Source organism: Dermatophagoides farinae, chromosome 8 (genome assembly GCF_024713945.1).
Source record: "Dermatophagoides farinae isolate YC_2012a chromosome 8, ASM2471394v1, whole genome shotgun sequence".
In the NCBI taxonomy this organism is placed as follows: domain Eukaryota; kingdom Metazoa; phylum Arthropoda; class Arachnida; order Sarcoptiformes; family Pyroglyphidae; genus Dermatophagoides; species Dermatophagoides farinae.
Genome location: NC_134684.1, coordinates 2,234,011 through 2,252,634, shown reverse-complemented (window position 1 = coordinate 2,252,634; position 18,624 = coordinate 2,234,011). Strand labels below are relative to the sequence as shown.

Below are 18,624 nucleotides of genomic sequence, written 5' to 3'. Positions count from 1 at the left end.
GCCTTGGATATTTTCAATTTGGCTATTTTAACCCGCAACCCTTGCATTGTATAAACATTGAATTTTCGATTTTAAATCATGTGTGATGGTAATTAAAAATGAATTCAAATTCAACTGAAGATGCAATTAAATTGATAGTTAAAGCTGCAGATTTCGCAGCCAAAGCTCATCGACAACAATTACGTGATGATGGTATCAACCCTTATATCAACCATCCGATCGGTGTAGCTAACATTTTGACCGATTTGGGCAATGTTTCAGATCCAGCAGTCATTGCTGCTGCTTTATTGCATGATACGGTGGAAGATACTGATGTTACTTTTGATGATATTCAAAGAGAATTTGGTGATCATATTCGGTAATATAATAGATTTATATATGGAAAATGAATTTTGATGTCATTATCATTTATCTATTTAGATCTATTGTGGCCGAAGTAACCGATGACAAATCGTTGCCAAAATTGGAACGTAAACGTCTACAGATAGAAAATGCACCAAATTCAAGTATTGAAGCTAAACTTGTTAAATTAGCGGATAAATTATACAATTTACAAGATCTTATTCAGACGACACCGATCGGTTGGTCAGAGAAACGAGTTGAAGAATATGCAGAATGGTCTGCGCAAGTTATAGCTGGTTTGATCGGAACTAATGAAGCCATTGAAAATCGATTGGCGCAAACGCTCAAACAATTCTCCACAAAGAACAAATCAAAATCTATTCCAATTTAAAATTGAAAATTTCGCCAATAAAATTTTTGACAATAATAATAAAAATTTTCAATGTTATTGACGTAATCTTGAAAATTTTGTAAAAAATTCTAGAATTAATGAAAAAAAACATGAAGATAGCCATGTCAACAAGGAAATTTTTGTTTTTTTTTTGTTGTTGTTTTCATTCTTTTCTTTTTTTCTTCGTTTCAGTCGATTCATTTGATTATCAAACGTGAAACATGGATTGTGATCTTTTGACAATGTTGGATTGTGCGGCCAAATATTATGGAATCCGTTTCTGTAAGAAATCTTCACACGCATCCCTAGTGATGGGTTGTCTTGTTTGGATAGACTATATCCATTTCTGGATAATGTTTTTTAAAGCCTGGAATGCTAGTCCAGGCCAAGAATGTTTTGTCATGGAATTGAGCTGTCAATTTTTGGGTGAAGAATATCGAATACAAGGCAACATTTTATTAGCTTTTTTTCGTTCTATGCTATTTCTTTTATATAATGTTTGGATTTTTACCGATCAAAATTGGCTGATAATGGCCAATAAGTTTTATAACGAATTGGACAAGATTGATGTTTGTTTAACGATGGATTGGGCCGATAAAACAGTGAAAAAATCATTCCGTATGACAGCATGGTTGATCGTAAGCTATAATCTAAATAATTTTGCCACTAAACATCCAACCTGGTATGATCGTATATTCAATCATTTATTTGTCACTTTGCACACATATTTTTTAAGTTATTTTTTGATTCAAAATTATTTGTTAAATCAAATCTGTGTGAATTTATTTCGACAATATAATCAAAAATTTTGCGATAATATCAAACAATGCGATTTGAATACTGAACTGTTGAAACATTTTCCCAATCTTTATCTAATGATTCAATATATGAAAATTTATATAAAACAATCATACATCATACTAGTGGGATGTCTTTTTGGAATGTTATTCGAAATGTATCATCTGACATTCTATTCACATATGCCACTACTTATACAATGTTTAAATGTATCCATCTTGGCTGTTTGGGTTTCGGTTATCGTTATATTTTCTGTCATTTTTGGCCGTGTAGATGAACAGGCATCAATATTATCCAATATGATTTATGAAGATGTCAATGTCAAAAGGATTCCATATTTTCCTAGACGTAAAATTAATTCTACTGATGAAATCAAAAAACATCCAGAATATTCTAGATATTATGATTTTATGGATTGTCTTAATCAAACGGTTGGTTTAGAAGTGATGGATACACCGATCAATGCAGCCACTGTTTTACAGGTAATGATAATTTTATTTTTTTTTCTTCTCTACATATTTCAAATGATTTTTTTTTATTAATTAAATTCATTATTATTATTTAGTTCATTACAGCATTCTTTTCCATCACTGCTTTGTTCTATCAGAAAAAGAAATAACATTCAACTTGTTTAATATTGATTACAATGTATTCTTGCAAAACAAAACAAAACAGAAAAAACAGAATACGGCCATTTTCGAGGATAAAACAGAATTTGCATACAATGAATTTTTATTTTATTGTCAATCAATAATAATCTAATTTCCTAACAAATGTACTGTTGAAATAAAATGAAAAAAAAATAAAATCTACATTCTATAATATTGACAAACATGTTTCAAACATGAATTATTGATTATGTAATAATCAAATTATTTTCGGAAACAATCAAAATCATAATCATCATCAATGACATTTGTCAACGTTCACATATGAAAAAAGATTGATTTTTTTTTTTGATTCATAGCCTTGACATTGATCATAAAATTTTTCTTTGATGGTTTGATCATAATAATTGGGAAAAAAATATATGAAAACAAACAATTTGATTCAAATGACAATTCATGTTGATAGATGGCGTTAATAGCGTTTTGAAAATGGCGAATTTCAATTCGAATTTTAAATCAATCAATCAATCAATCAATCATATATAGAATTCACATTAGAAAATAGTCTGAATATATCAACTTAAAAAAAATTTGAATTATCCATGGCAATGAATTTATTATTAAGGAAAGAATGAGCAAATGAGCACTATATATAGTCAAATTATTGCCATTATCATCATCATCATCATCATCATCATGATCAGCATCGAAATCGATGGTGATCAAGATCGTTTGAACTAAGATTCAGGCAATCTCCAATCCAATCATATCATGAGATAAATCATCACACATTATTATGCATAAACAGAAAAAATGAATGTTTTTTTCCTTATTGAATTCTACCATTTTTTTGTGTGTGTGTGTGTGTGTGTGTGTATGTGAAAGTTGCTTTTTTACCTTTTTTTTCGTCGTAAATCTTTTTTTTTTTTTATTTGAATAAACCCTAAAAAAAGGGTGGAAAATCAATAAAAAAAAAATTTAATTAAATTCAACAACAACGGATCTTTGAACAAAGAGAGAGAGAGAAGACAAGAGAAAGAGAGAATTGATGGCTGGATAGATTGATTGTCATCAAATTTTATCAGTGTTTTCTCATGGTGCCTCACAAAATTTTTTTTTTTTTTTTTTTTGAATAAAAATTCATTGCAAATGATGATGATGATTTAATGTCTAGTAATTTTGATATGATGAGAATGGTTGAATTGTCTGGTTTTTGTTTTTTTTTTTTTGGCCACCACAACACAACATGACAGCCGTGATTTTTTTTTTTTTTTTTTTGTTCATATAAATTTTAATTTTCATTGTAGCTGCACAAATACACATAATCGTATACAGTATCAGTATATATCCATGGCCATATTGCAAAAAAAAAAAAAAAAAATAGTTATGACACTAGAGTTCGTAGTTTATCGTAGTTTGTTAAACGAAAAAAATTTTTTTTTCTTCTTTCATCGTCGTCATTGTCAAAAAATCTGTTGCTCTGTTTTTTTTTTATTTTTATTTCTTCCACCACCATTTATTCATTTGTACATAAACAAAATAACAGTTACCCTCACCACTGACTCACTCACTCACACACACACACTGGCACATTACAAATGGTCACAAAAATTCATTGAAGTTCCAAAGAAAAATAAAATCACTATCCTTTTGTTTTCGGGATTTCATCATTTGATTTATTATGGCAAACGACAACAACAATGTCAACATCACATGAACATCAATGATCACAAATATGAACATTACTGACAGATTTTTCTTTTTCTCTCAATTTTTATTTTATTTTATTTGTCAAAAAATTCATTCAATGTTCGTTCCGTTTGTTTCATGTGTTTTTTTTACGAACCACGTTACGAAGGATACGAATATAAAACATGTGTTCGATTTTGAACCAAAAAAAAAAAAAAAAAACGAATAAAAATCCAATATACAATTTGTGTAATGTAAACCCATAAATGTGTCTATATAGAGAGGATTTTGGCATCATCATGATCGTATTTGACAATTTTAAGATAATGATGATGAAATCGATTCATTCTATACATCCATAATACATCCATCCATAACCCATCCATAATTCTTGGAAATTTGAATGTTTCACATTTTGAATTAAAAATATGTTGTTGTTGTTGTTTTTTAAACATATGTGAAAAGAATCATCATATACATCATGATCATCATGATCATCACATTCATACATCACCACGACAACCACCAAGAGACGACAACTACCACCACTAAACGCCAACATAATCATATGGATGTTTTATGTGTTATGTTGAGTTGAATCGATTGAAAGGTTTTTTTTCTTGCCATTTTATTCATCATAGTTTGTATATGTGGATAAATCAAACGTAAATGATAGTGAAATTAAACCACCACCACCATCATCATCATCATCAACAAAAAAAATTTTATGATCATTCCATTTTTGTTTGTGTTTGTGATGTGTGTGTGTGTGTGTGTGTGTGTGTATATGGACATATGTTGTTGTGAAACCCTTTTTCGGAAATATTTTTTTTTCTTTTCATTTGATCATCGAATCAATCGATTGTCATGGCTAGAATTGAATGTTAAACATTTTTTATTATTATTATTTATACAAAGACCTGTTGAATAGTGTTCTATATGAAATTTTTTGTTGTTGTCATGTTTAACTCTTTTTTTTTTTGAAAAATTTCATAAACACGAATATATAATTATAATGAATATATTCATGTTTGACCATAGATTCTTCTCGCCCTATACCCATCAAATAGTGTTGATTTTTTTTTATTATTATTCATAAATCATTTGATTAATCAATCAATCAATCAATCAATCATTCATTCATTCATTCATTCATGTTGTATCCATAAAATGTGAAATTTTTTCACAACATGTGACTGTTGTTGTCGTTGTTAAGATTGTTTTACATTGATATAATAACACATTAACGAACGAAATTCATCATCATTCAATCAGGATTGGACAATTTTTCATGATGATGATGATGATATGGCTTGGCTATTTCATTTCATTTGTTATTGTTGTTGTTGTTGTTGTTAATGTTATGATAAAATCAGCTTGACTTCTAGTTTGTTGAGCACATATATATGTTTTATTTGAATATTCAGTCATTGGTCGACAACGACAATTACGTCTACTTGTTTTTTTTCGTTTTGTTCGTATTCACAGAACATCAAACGATTCTGTTTGCATTTTGTTGTGTTGTCTTTGTTTGGTGGTTTTTTTTTCTAATTTGACAAGCTATTGTTCAATTTGTTTGCATGTATATTGTATAATAACTGATGAACATTATCATCATCAATTTCATCGATGATAAATCAACAACAACAACAACAACAATCTGATAATTTGTAAAATAAATTGAATTAGAGTGAAAAAAAAGAAACAATTTCAGCTACGATTGTCAATTGTGAAATGTGAAAATAATCGCCAGAATAATAAATCCAAAACAAAAATGTGAGTAACACTTTTTTTTGAAAAAAAATGTAAAATTTTCAATCAAAATTTGCATACACACACACACACACACAAGGAAGCAACAATATATCTGCCGATGATGATTCGAAAAAAAAATAAAATAAACAGCCATCATTTCTGGTTGATTTCGGTCAATGTAGGATGATTTCAATGAATTTTTTTATTTTGGTTTTTATAAAAATCATCCTCACTATCATCATCATCATCATTATTTCTTGGTTTTTTTTACCGCTCTCGGTGTTCCGCATTCGTCATCGTAATCAGACACATTTTTTAATGTAATTTAATATAAATAATAAAAACAACACTGGTGAAAATCCTTTTTTTTCTCTCATTTATATATATTCAAAATAAAGATCATTTTTATCTCTAATCCAAATTGATGATGACGTTTTTTTTATCGTCGTCGTCGTCGTCGTCTTCTAATCTTGACGTTATATTGATTGATTGATAAGATTCACTCTTAAACATCAAAATAATGAATTATCAATATATCGACTATATTATTGTTGGTTCGATTGATTGCGGAAACTCGTACATACCATTCATTAGAATGGTCAGTCAACCGCAACCAGAAAAAAAGGCATTGGATTTTGTTTTTGACTTTATTTTTTATATATTATATTTATGTGAATTTCATTTTCAACTTTAGTATATTTTCATCATCATCATCAGTTATTTTATGATCAAAAAATATCATTCAAAAATTGTATAATGACCATGAAGTTTTTGAGGCCAACAAAATTGTTTTCAAATAAATCGATAAATGTCTTGTGATCAGATGAAAGAAAAAAAAAGACACCAGGTATGTTCACACATACACACACACACATAAACATATGACAAAGGACATCCCGTAGATTATTTTTATGATGATGACGATGATGATTAGACAATCTTTTCATTTATTTTCATTTTTTTTATCGATGATGATGATAAATCAACACATCATCATCATCATTAATGTTTTCAAAGATATCATATTATGCAATCGACATTGATGTTGGATATGGATTTTTTTTTTTGTTTTGTTTAAACAATTTGCCTCGTCATTGGCAATAAGATTTCCTTAATTTATATATTAATTATATTTCTACAAATAAAAGAATTAATGAAAAAAAAAATGCAAGATGACCAAAAATTCAAATATAATGTAGATATGTAGTTTGATTTGAATCATCATTGTTTGTATGGCATCAATCGGATGGTCATATGTGTCTACTAAAGCGAGAATTGATAAATTTTTTGATTTGAAGCATTCATAAAATGAGAAAAAAAAATTGGAGTACAGTTTTCTACGAATAATATGTGTTTGTCCATATTGGTAAAACAAACAAACAAACAACAAAATCTTAACAGCAAAAATTTTTCATATATGTTATGTAATTGATATTGCAATATCAAAAAAAAAAAAAAAAAAAAAATACATAAATATTCGAATCATCATCATCATCATAATCACATCAGGCCAATTAACTTGAATGTATGAATGTGTGTGTGTGTGTTCTATTTTATTTCATTTTGGTATGATGATGATTTGTATAATATAAAATTTCTTTTCTTTTCTTCGTATTCTAAAATTGAATTTGAATTGATGTCATCGGCCAAAAATCAACCATAATCAAACAAAAAAACCAATAAAAATATATATTGGGAAAATACATTTAAATGATCTATTTTTTTTTTTGTTGCAAGTTTATACTTTGATATTTTAAGTTTTGCTATTTGTTTTTTTTTTGCATATCAATAGAAACCAGAAGAAATTGGAAAATAAAAATGAACATTTTCAACAACAACAACAACAACAATAATAATGATAATCGAGATTCATCATTTTCTAAATCCCGTTTTCAAGTGACCCCAAGAATAGATATCGAATCGGCTATAGAAGATTTAGGTGAATTTCGTTCACCAACACCGTTTGCCGGTAATGGTGGTATTTGTGATCATGATCTATCTAATGAACCATTATTTGAATTGGAAGAAAATGGCAATAATAATACTGTCACTACAACATCATCATCAACTAATTCATTTTATAATACCATTTATAAATATCGAAAACTCAAACAAGGTGGCAATTCTTTGGATACAGTTTTCTTTCCACCACCACCAAATCGTCGATTATCAACCTATCCACATTCGGTAGTGGGGGTACCATTTTATAATGAAAGAATTTTGGTTTATAATTTCCTACAAAGACCTACCGGTGCATGGGCAATTGGCTATCATGTATTTGTTTCATTGGCAGTTGTTTATTGTCTTATTTTAACAATTATATCTACTTCATCAAGTAAGTTGCATGAATAACCATTAAGAATATTATTATTAATATATGAATTAATATTTCTGGTTTAATATGTAGCAGAATATGGAAATTCTCTGGCAAAAACGCTTAATACGATCGATTATATGATTGTAACATTTTTTATTGTAGAATTTTTAGCACGTATATGGTCATCAGAATGTGTTTCCTACTATCAAGGATGGAAGGGAAAAATTCGTTTCTTTAAGAATCCAATCCGAATCATCGATCTTTGCGTCATAATAGTTTCATTAGCAGTGTTGATCTCAAATATACATGGTGAACTATTAATAACATCATTACGTGGTGTACGTTTCATACAAATATTTCAAATGGTTCGATTGGATTTCAAATTTAGACCATGGCGCATGATGGCTTCCGTTGTTTATTCACAACGAATTCATTTGGCCATTGTATTCTATATGGGATTCTTGGCATTAATACTCATCTCATTTGTAATATATTTTGTTGAAAAAGATTATAATGAAGATTTCGATAGCCTTGCAGCATCAATGTGGTGGGCGGTAATCACATTATGTACAATAGGCTATGGTGATATGTATCCAAAAACATCTACCGGAAAGTTATTAGCATGTATCTGTTCGTTGATAGGCGTCTCGATATTTGCTCTACCTGCCGGCATCCTTGGAACTGGTTTAGCTCTCAAGGTAAGTCTTCATTATTATTATTATTATTATTATTATTGTTCCCTATCATTATTCATTTTATATAAAATTGTACATTGTATTTCAATCGGATTGTTTGTCGACATTCATTCATCGATAATTTATGTCCAGGTACAAGAACAACAACGGCAACTAAAAATAAGCAAACGTAAACAACCAGCAGCTCGTTTAATACAATGTGCATGGAAATTATATGTCGCCGAACAAGAATTGATTCGCACATCAGATAGCAGTAAATATAATATTGGCAATGGTAATACAGCATCAACATTAAGCTGTTTTCGATCAGTCATTTGGAAACGATTTGAAACAAGTAAAAATAAATCAAAAACATTAAGTTGGAAAGAAATGAATGGCCTATGTTTTGTATTTGCCGTCAAATTTTGTATATCAAAAAGAGATTTTGTCAAAGCCTTCAAACCATATGATATAAAAGATGTATTAGAACAATATGCCGCTGGCCATGCAGATATGTTGGCAAAAATACGAATCATGGATCATCGATTAGAAAAAATTCAATCGAATTCAATTTCAGCTAAAGCACAGCATGATATTAGATTACGTTTTCTAACACATATAAGTAAACTTGAATATGAGATGCAAAAAATGCAAATCAATCTAAATGATTTGATGCACTATCAGGTGAATTCACGGTTAATCATTGAAAATCTATTAAAATATCTACTTGATCAACAAATTTCATTGAGATGTCTTTCAAATAATAATAATAATAATAATAATCGTTGTCGTTTCGGTAGATTGAATCAAATGGCTGAATGTAATGTTTGTTCCAATACTAATAATCGAACAACACAATTATTATCACAATTTCATAAACTAAATTTTGTTGATAAACTTGAAAAAATATTTCAAACTTTTAATCAAGATGTATTGTTACATGTTATTGGTAATAATAATAACAACAACAACAACAATAACAACAACAACAACAACAATGATAATAATAATAATCATTGTCATAGCCATTCTTGTTCCTATTCACAGCAGCAAATCAATCATGCTCATCAACAACAGACAATTGTCCAAAGAAGGCGGCTTTCATTTTGACAAAACGCCTCCTACATTTTTGTTTGTTTGTTTTTTTTGTAAATTTTTTTTTCTATCTCTTCTCTTCTCATTATAATTTAAATTCACCTTTTTTTACCTACATATAGATCTGATATTTTTTTTTTTTTTTTTTTGATGTTTTATGCTTTACATACAATGGAAATAAATGACTTTATTATTATATAAATTATGATCATGATTTACTTGATTGATATGAATGGTGAAAACATTCAAAAGTCAATGAAAGGAAGCCGACATTTCAGTGGTTGATCACCACCTAAAAAAACCACACACACACACCTGTTGCTGCCATTTTTTTTTCTTCACTGAACATTGAAAAAGGATTAAAAAATAAAACAAAAAATTGATTAACATTGATTATTGTTGTGATTGTTAAAATATTCATTTATTTATATCATATTGATTTATGTCTGTTTTGGATGATAATAAACATAACTTGTAATCCGATTCCATTGGATTGTAAATACAAATATACGTATGATCAATGTTAGATACACTATCCAGGTGAATAATCGAAATAGCTTATTATTGTGATAAGATGTGAATGTAAAATAAATGCATAAAACAATAAGATCAGTCAGAATCAATAGTAAACTTTTGATGGTCATGATACCAAAATCGGAAAACATTAATGATGGTGATGATGATGATGATGATGATGATGAATGTTTTGATTTTGATAATGATTGTTTCACACCATCAATTGTCATTCGAATACCTTGAATTCCAATAAAACAAGAATAAACGAATAAAAACCAATGCATATTTACCATTTCAATACAATCTGGATTGGATTGAATAAAAAAACATGATAACGATATGATAATGTCGACCGCAGCAGTTATGGTGATAATTAAACCAAGTGTCGTTTTCATTTCGTAATCATTCAGTGAAAAAATTGTTTAAACTTCTTTTTAAAAAAAAGAGTTTTTTAATTTCAAATACAGAAATTCTAACAAAATAAATTATCGAAGTTGCATAATGTTTTTGATTATAATAATCTAGAGAAAAAAAATTCTAAAACCACAGACTTAAATAAGTTCGAATGGTGTATAAATCCCATTAAGAAGAAGTTTTTTGTTGTTGTTGTCGTGTGTGAATATAATACAAATGTATATATGGATTATCGTTGCCAACAAAATGATTTACATTGAGCTCATATAATTGTATGGTGTACTTGAATTATGGATCGAAGGATTCATATTCCATGATGATGAACAAGAAGAAGAAGAAGAAGAAGCTCCAATAAGGCTAGTAGATGTGAACCGATGATGTCGTTTTTGGCAGGGAACTTTTTTCACTCTAATTATTATACCGAAAATTAATGAAAATAATGAAATTTGTGCACAGCACGCAATTACACAAATTACAAATAAATGTGTAGGTTCAAAACATAGATAGTTTTTACTAGACATTGATATCTTTTGATAAGGTGCAAGAAATGAATCGAATGCTTTTAAAGTGAATGTCCGATTTGCATCTTCATATTGTTTGACATTTATATTGGCATTTATTTTGAGATCCGATGAAATCAATTCACGTTTCTTACGTATTAGCAATGATTTTGATAATTTTGTCATTGAAACCACGTCACCAATCTCAGTTTGATCATCATCACCACCATCATCATCATCATCATAATCGCCATTCATTGATGCGGAACGACGTTTTCGCCGGCCATATGATGTAACCATCTCAACACCTGGATAACTGCGGCCATTGGCCACTTGACATTGAACCTGTATATGTGTGTGTGTGTGAATCAATGAAATGGAGAAAGAGATATAATATAATGGAAACAATAAAAGAGTGAGAATACAATTGAAATCAATTAAAATGGATTGAATTTTCGTTATCAAAACCAATAATTACCGGTTTGCATTTATCGAGACAAGTTTCCACTTCAACTTGTATGACTAAAATAGAGCCGCCTGTAAAAGTAAAAGCCTCTAAATAACTTTCAAGTGTTTTTCCGTTCTCGTTGAGTAGACGAACTTCGCGCATCATTCTCATTTGGGTCGGGCAGCTATATTTATATATATATATATGCATGGGAGAAGAATTTGATGGGAAATAATAATAAATGAAAACGTGAGTATAATCATTGAACCATATAACATTAAATCCATTTCCAAACGAACCCTTTGTTATCAATCAATGTGAAATTATTGTTCGAATCCTGATTGTCTTTTGCAATAAGATTTCTAACAAAAATTCCATAAGTATCTTCGTCACTCATGCGAATTTGTACACGAAGTATATCACCAATTGAAACTTCATCAATATCTTTGCCCATTTCATCTACTAGATGTAATGATAATTCAGGAAGTTTGGCCGTGCCTTTTAATTTATCTGTAGAAATTTCACTGTGTAATATGAAAAAAAAATTAGAAGAAAAAGATTGATGAGAAAGAACAAAACAATTTTTTTTTCAATTTTGATCATCATCATCATCATATATTAAATTAATATATACCCTTGTATTTTAAGATCAACTTGAGCAATACTAGAATTTTGAAGATCAAATTTACAGAAAATGCCCAATGCCAAATCTTTTGTTGTTAATACAAGATCATGATGTTGAATGATAATGTCATTGGTAAAACGACCAGGTGTTGGCTGTCGAGTATCACATTGTACTAATTCATCATTACCAGTAGTAGTCGTAGTAGCATTGTAATCATCGGTATATGGTATGGATAATTCAAAATTCAACATATTCATAATATCATTCATACAACTTCGTGGCCTATTTTGTGCATAAATTTTTCCATTAAATAATTTAGATGTTTCAATTTGAATTTTCATCTCTTTCGATTGACATAAAACAGTGACTATAATAATTTTCATTATTATTATATATATTTGAAATGTTAGAAACAAGATTTCAAAGTCATATATGTAACATACTATTATAACAGGTGGATATCTCAAATGTGGTTACATCCTCATCATAAATGTATGGTTGAATCATGTGTAAGGTCGATGCTTCATTCAGATGGCTAATACGACAAATACCAATTGTTGAATCAAAATCAAATGATTTACATGGATTAACCACACTATTTGAAAGACATAGTTCTCGACATTCACTCGGTGTATTGACATTTGTTTTGATCAAATCGGCTGTTTTTAGTTTGAATTTTTTGATTTTTCGTAAATCACAAAATTTTTTTGGTTCTTCAATACATTTATTTTCAATATAATGTACTTGTTGTGTGAACGGTGTTGTTGGCACAAATTTAAGCCCTGTTTTTTTGACACGATTTGTTGAAGAAAAACCAATAGTTTCACGATTCATATTGAACAGAATACAATGTTGATCAATTTCATTATAAACAACTGAACGACAATGAAAATTTTTTTCATTCAAACATTGTTCACTACATTGTTGAACAGATGGAATATTCTTGATCATGATTCGTTTGACTACTGTATTATGAAAATAAATTGGATAAGTTATCGTATATCCAATAACCGTTTCAAATGCCCATGGTTTACCGGCACAATTACCATTATGATCTATTATTTTTAAAAAAAAAAGTTAAAAATCAAACAAAAAAAAGTTGAAAATTCTCATACCTTCTATACAAATCTTTTTAGCATGAATATTTATAACAGCTGATTGATTCGATTTAATCAATCGATTGACATCATCATCAACATTGATAATTAATTGACAATGATGTCCATTATGATTGATTCCATTACAATCATCACGCTGTCTACATAAGCTCAGACAATCATAAAGATTGCTTTCAATGGTTGTCGAAATAAATGGCATTGATGATTGCATTCGATCATCATCATTTTTATTATTGTTTGTGATTACATACTCATATCCGTCATATATGATAAATGTTATAAAATTGCAATTAGAATGGTGTTTTGTTGATAGATCTAAGGAAGCAAAAAAAAAAAAAAAAAAAATAAAAATAAAAAACATCAACATTGGTTGAATCAATTATCAAACATTTGGGATGAAAAAAAGCGAAAATTGATCCAAAATTAATACTACAAAACTTTGATTTGACATCATTTCCAATATCAATGATAATTATAAAAAATCAGGTGAGTTTGGATGAAAAACTTACTCGTTTGTTGCTGCTGTTGTTGTATAGAATACTGATCAGCTGTTGTTAAAACAATTGAACATATTAAATGATAAATGATGACAATCATCATAATCGCCGACGACGACGATAGTGATAATGATGAGAAATATATTGCAAACAATTTTCGTTCGTCATTCAACGTTGTTTGTTGGTTATACATTTTCCCAACAAACACCCCCACACACACACACACTTCAATATATCGATACGAATTTCATTCACATATAAACATGTAACATTTACCAATACAACAAACGAACGAACGAATGAATCCAATAACAGAAACAAAAAAAAATAATGGAACGGTCGTAAAAAAAACAAACACATCAATTAACGTTCATAATGATGATGATGATGATGATGATACGGATGGTAAGTAGATAGATATACAATGTTGATAGTTGTTGTTTTTACTAACAAAGTTTTTTTTTCAAAGAATTCAAATTCATGATATTAATGTTATCATCATCATCATCATCATCATCATCATTATTATTATCGTCGTTTAGTGCTTCAAGTTAATGACAGAAAAAAAATTTGTTAATTTACACAACAATAACAATTACAAATATATATGACAAGTTCATTTTTAATTTTAAAACACAAACACACACACACACACACAGATTCGTACAATTTCGATCGATGAAATAAACAAAAATTCTTTTCATCAGACTATAAGAATATCATCGGTATACCATCTATATAAAGTGATTTTGATAACATAAAGTCAAAAATACCTTTGATATGATGGAAAAAAAAACAACAACAATCTAAACACTTAATTTACGACATTGATCATCATCATCATCATCATTTAGAATGAATGTAATGTTGTTGTTCAAATGAATTCAAGTATAAGCATCCGATAAAGTGGCCAAAATATCAAACCGAAAAAAAATAACCGGCAGACATTTACAATACAATGAATTAAATGTTTAAATGAAGTTGAAAATCACAAATATAAAAATTGAATTTATTGCCGTCCATCTAACCAACTAACAACAACAACAACAACAACAAAAACTCATGCAATTCTCATTGACCAATTTCAAAGAATTGAATTGATGATCTCGTGGTTTTTCGGCTGTTGAATTTTTTTTTTCGTTTTGTTTTGTTTGTGTGTGTGAATTGTAAGATTTGTCTTTATATAACTCTTTATTCTTCTTTTTTTTTACCTATCTATATGATGTGTATATTATCATCATTGTGGCCAACGTCTAGTCTTCTTCTCTTTTTTTTCTCTTTATTCGCTCGAATTTTTTTTATAATATCCATTATTTTGTTGTTGTTGTTGTTGTTGGTGTTTAGACAAAGATTGCTAGACCACAACAACAAAAAGTAGTTTTGAATGTATTCGAACAAGGTTGATATGTGTTCATCGTTGTTCAACAACAACAACAACAACAACAATAACTAAATGATGTGATCGTGTGTGTGTGTGTGTGTGTGTGTGTGATGGAAGTCAAAAAACATCGAAGGACCCCATTGTGGTTGGTTAGAAATTCATATATCGATGATGATGATGATGATGGTAAACCGAATGTGAATGAGTTGACTGTTCTTCATCATCATGATAATAATGATGATGAAGAACAGACTTTCTTCTTCAATACAATTCATTCAGGATTTTAAGATCCAGATTATATGGTTTTTAAAGAGTAGATAGATAGTGGAAAAGATTTTTTTTTTTGTTGTCTTCCGACCTATCCTATATATGTTGTTTCTTACCCTCATGATTTTATCTGGTTTTTTTTCTCTTTGATTGGACAATGACCTATGATCAAATTTTTCATATTTCTTTCTCTCTTTTTTTTCGATGATAATAAGAATAAATTTATCCGACACATAATAACAATTTTGAATCTTTGAATCTTTCTGACCGATCAATCGATCAATCAATCAATCAATCAATCATTAGTTAATAGATCGGATTATATAATAAAAATTAAAATTGTTTGATCATGAAAAAATAATGCATCATCATCATCATCATTCATGATAATCATATTATCATGAACGTAGAGAAAAAAAACGAAATCTTTTTTTTTTTTTTTGTCCAATGTCAATTGTTTGACAATTGGATTTCCGATACTGGTTAGAACACTGGGTACAGCTACACACAGACAACAAAACTTGTTATCATAAATCTCTCATATACCATTAATTATTACTATATATATCACAGATTTTTCTTTCTCTTGTTCTCTTCACTTTGATTGATATTAATGGTGAGAAAATAAGGGTTCAACAACAACAACAACAAAATCATCTTTATGTAAAATTTTGTTTAAAATTTCATATCACATTATGATAATGATGATGATATCGACAACAACAACAACAACAACGAATGAATCTCATCATTATGGATGATTTTATATTCATTCATCTAAACAAACATGAATGTGAATAAAAAAAATTATGATAATTAAAGTAAATTCATTATATGAGTGTTTTGTGTATATGTGAAAATTTTAATAACCAAAAAAAAAAAAAAAATGATAATAATGGCAAAAATGGAATTGGGTAAATGGAGTATTCTCATCATCATCATCATCATCATCATCAAACATCGACCGGAATCTTTCCCTGGAATGAAGGGTGTTATACGATGATGATGGGTAAATGGAACATATTAACCATGAGAGAAAGGGAGAGAGAGATGTGGAAAATTAAAATAAATATTTTCCAGTAATAACAAACAAAAAAAAAAACTAACAAACTAATGAATGATAAAATTTGCAAACAAACACCAGCTACTAATTGTCACATCTATAGTGGAATAATAACATATATAGTGGAGTAATAGTAGATACATATACATAAATATATCTAATATGTTTGACCCATGGGAGAATCCTTGTGAATGATGATAATAATAATATAATGAAAATGGAAAAATTTATCCCCTCCTCCCATATTTTTTTTCCTGGTTAAACAATGACTGTTTACATTATATAAAAAAAAATGAAAATTGATTAGTAGAAAAAAATAAACTAAAACAAATCACCTATACCTGCATAGGTTAAAAATAATGTTGAATAATTCAAAAGTCGACAAAGTTCAAAAGATTAAAGATAAGTATAGATAAATCCTGTGAACTAGAAAAACAAACCACAATCCATACCAAAAAAAAACCAAATGTTAATGACGATTGATGATGATTGAAAACAATATTCACAAACATACAAAAATACAGACCATCAACAAAATACCATCACCCAACAACCGACCGACCGACCAACAGACCGACTTACTGACTGACTTACAAGAATGACCGATGATGATCATCATGATGATAATGATGATGTTCAGCCAAGAAAAAAAAAGATTATTTTCTTTATGCAAATTTTTTTTTGTCAAGGCGTTATATTCAATTGGTCAATGTAATCGACATCTCCATAGTAAAGATGAAAAGGTCAATAATTCATATATATACATGAATTAATCGATATTTTCAATTTGAATAGAATGAAGAAAAAAAATCAAACGATTACATCATCGATTATTATCATTTGTATATCATCTATTGTCCATAATAAATTTTTATGTTTGGTTAAATCATCAATTCAAAAAATTGTTTAGAATCATGATGATGATGATGATGGTCATCATTTTAAATAATAGTGATGAAACGATGATGACTAAAAAAAAATATGCAAAATAATCTACCATCATCATTATCATTATGTACACCTGACATTGAATCATACCAAAAAAAAAAAAAAAATTGGTGCAAGCATCCTCAAAGAAAAGAAAAAGATGAAATGATTGCCAGTGAATAAATTGGTCTACCACTAAAACATCATCATCAAACAAGGACAATTTTCATCCAAACAACAACAACAACAACAATAACAAAAACTAACAACACAAAAGACAGTTTGCTTGATATCCAGAACACAAAATAAAAAACAGATGCCCAATATATTATACCAGAAAAAGGCATAATATGATATATACCCTCTTCAACAAAATTACATGATGAAAAAAAAAATATTCATATAAACCTAGTACAAGTATTCTTTTCTGGTTGAAATATTTTTTTTTTATGTGGCGGTATTTTTGGTCTTTGAAAGGAAAAAAAAATTCTGAATGTGATATAATTTGCATTTAAATTCAATGATGATTGCATACAATATAATATGATCGGAAAGAGTTATGAGCTGATCATCATGATGATGGTCAAACAAAGGTCATCTATTTATTATTATTATTATTATATTCAGTATTCAGAAAAGAAGCGATAAAAACAAAACATGATCATTTAATTGTAAAACATGAAGAACAAAGATCTTTTGTGTATGTGTCTGATGTGTGCATATGATAAATCAATTTTTCTTTTCTTTTTTCTTTTTGTTGCAGGTTGATCGGTCATGAACAACAACAACAACAACAAAAAAAAAATACGGAACTCGAAAAAAAAATTCCAAGATTCTAAATCAATTTGAAAGATTAATTGTTTTTTTTTTGCAGTGCCAAAAAATTAAGACATTTCTCACAAATTCTCAACCAGAATGAATTTAACAATGATGATGAAAATGTTTATTATTGAAAATTCAAATGTTTGTGATCCTTGTTTTTTTTTTGCTTGTATTCCGTTGTATATAATAATAACACATCATCATCACTGAACAAATTGAATAATTAAAATCGATTCAATTTGCATGTCAAATGAGAAGAAATTCTTTTGTTGATAAAATTAATTTGTTTTTTGTTGTTTCCATATGTATATTGATCAAAGGAAAAGAAAACAAACAAAATATACTGCGATTAAGAGTTCAATGATGATGATAATGAT

The 18,624-nt window shown here is 28.5% G+C and overlaps 4 protein-coding genes across 9 annotated transcripts; 3 read left to right on the top strand and 1 right to left on the bottom strand.

Moving 5' to 3' along the window:
• The first annotated feature begins 28 nt into the window (after positions 1–28).
• Mesh1 (Metazoan SpoT homolog-1) lies at positions 29–870 on the top strand. The gene is made up of 2 exons (XM_047059687.2): positions 29–358; positions 421–870. The coding sequence occupies exons 1-2, from the start codon at positions 99–101 to the stop codon at positions 731–733; spliced, it is 573 nt and encodes a 190-aa protein (XP_046915643.1). The 5' UTR covers positions 29–98; the 3' UTR covers positions 734–870.
• A 332-nt stretch (positions 871–1,202) lies between these two features.
• LOC124496192 (uncharacterized) lies at positions 1,203–2,258 on the top strand. The gene is made up of 2 exons (XM_047059685.2): positions 1,203–2,013; positions 2,097–2,258. The coding sequence occupies exons 1-2, from the start codon at positions 1,210–1,212 to the stop codon at positions 2,148–2,150; spliced, it is 858 nt and encodes a 285-aa protein (XP_046915641.2). The 5' UTR covers positions 1,203–1,209; the 3' UTR covers positions 2,151–2,258.
• Positions 2,259–4,027: 1,769 nt separating this feature from the next.
• Positions 4,028–9,871, top strand: LOC124496344 (potassium voltage-gated channel subfamily KQT member 1). Of its 6 annotated transcripts, XM_075733687.1 has the most exons (5): positions 4,028–5,604; positions 6,278–6,430; positions 7,376–7,918; positions 7,991–8,598; positions 8,728–9,871. In XM_075733687.1, exons 3-5 carry the CDS (start codon positions 7,402–7,404, stop codon positions 9,682–9,684), a joined length of 2,082 nt encoding a protein of 693 aa, XP_075589802.1. In that variant the 5' UTR covers positions 4,028–5,604; positions 6,278–6,430; positions 7,376–7,401; the 3' UTR covers positions 9,685–9,871. The 6 variants fall into 6 exon arrangements, with proteins under 6 accessions (XP_075589802.1, XP_075589800.1, XP_075589799.1 ...); XM_075733685.1 differs by lacking the exon at positions 6,278–6,430 and having other exon boundaries at positions 4,028–4,438; positions 7,994–8,598; XM_075733684.1 differs by lacking the exon at positions 6,278–6,430 and having other exon boundaries at positions 4,028–4,438.
• Positions 9,872–10,573: 702 nt separating this feature from the next.
• Positions 10,574–16,642, bottom strand: LOC124495350 (uncharacterized). Its single transcript, XM_047058702.2, has 7 exons — positions 13,800–16,642; positions 13,288–13,605; positions 12,616–13,227; positions 12,182–12,539; positions 11,847–12,071; positions 11,578–11,731; positions 10,574–11,444 (listed from the first exon to the last, which is right to left on the bottom strand). The coding sequence occupies exons 1-7, from the start codon at positions 13,978–13,980 to the stop codon at positions 10,851–10,853; spliced, it is 2,442 nt and encodes an 813-aa protein (XP_046914658.2). The 5' UTR covers positions 13,981–16,642; the 3' UTR covers positions 10,574–10,850.
• Between the last annotated feature and the right edge of the window lie 1,982 nt (positions 16,643–18,624).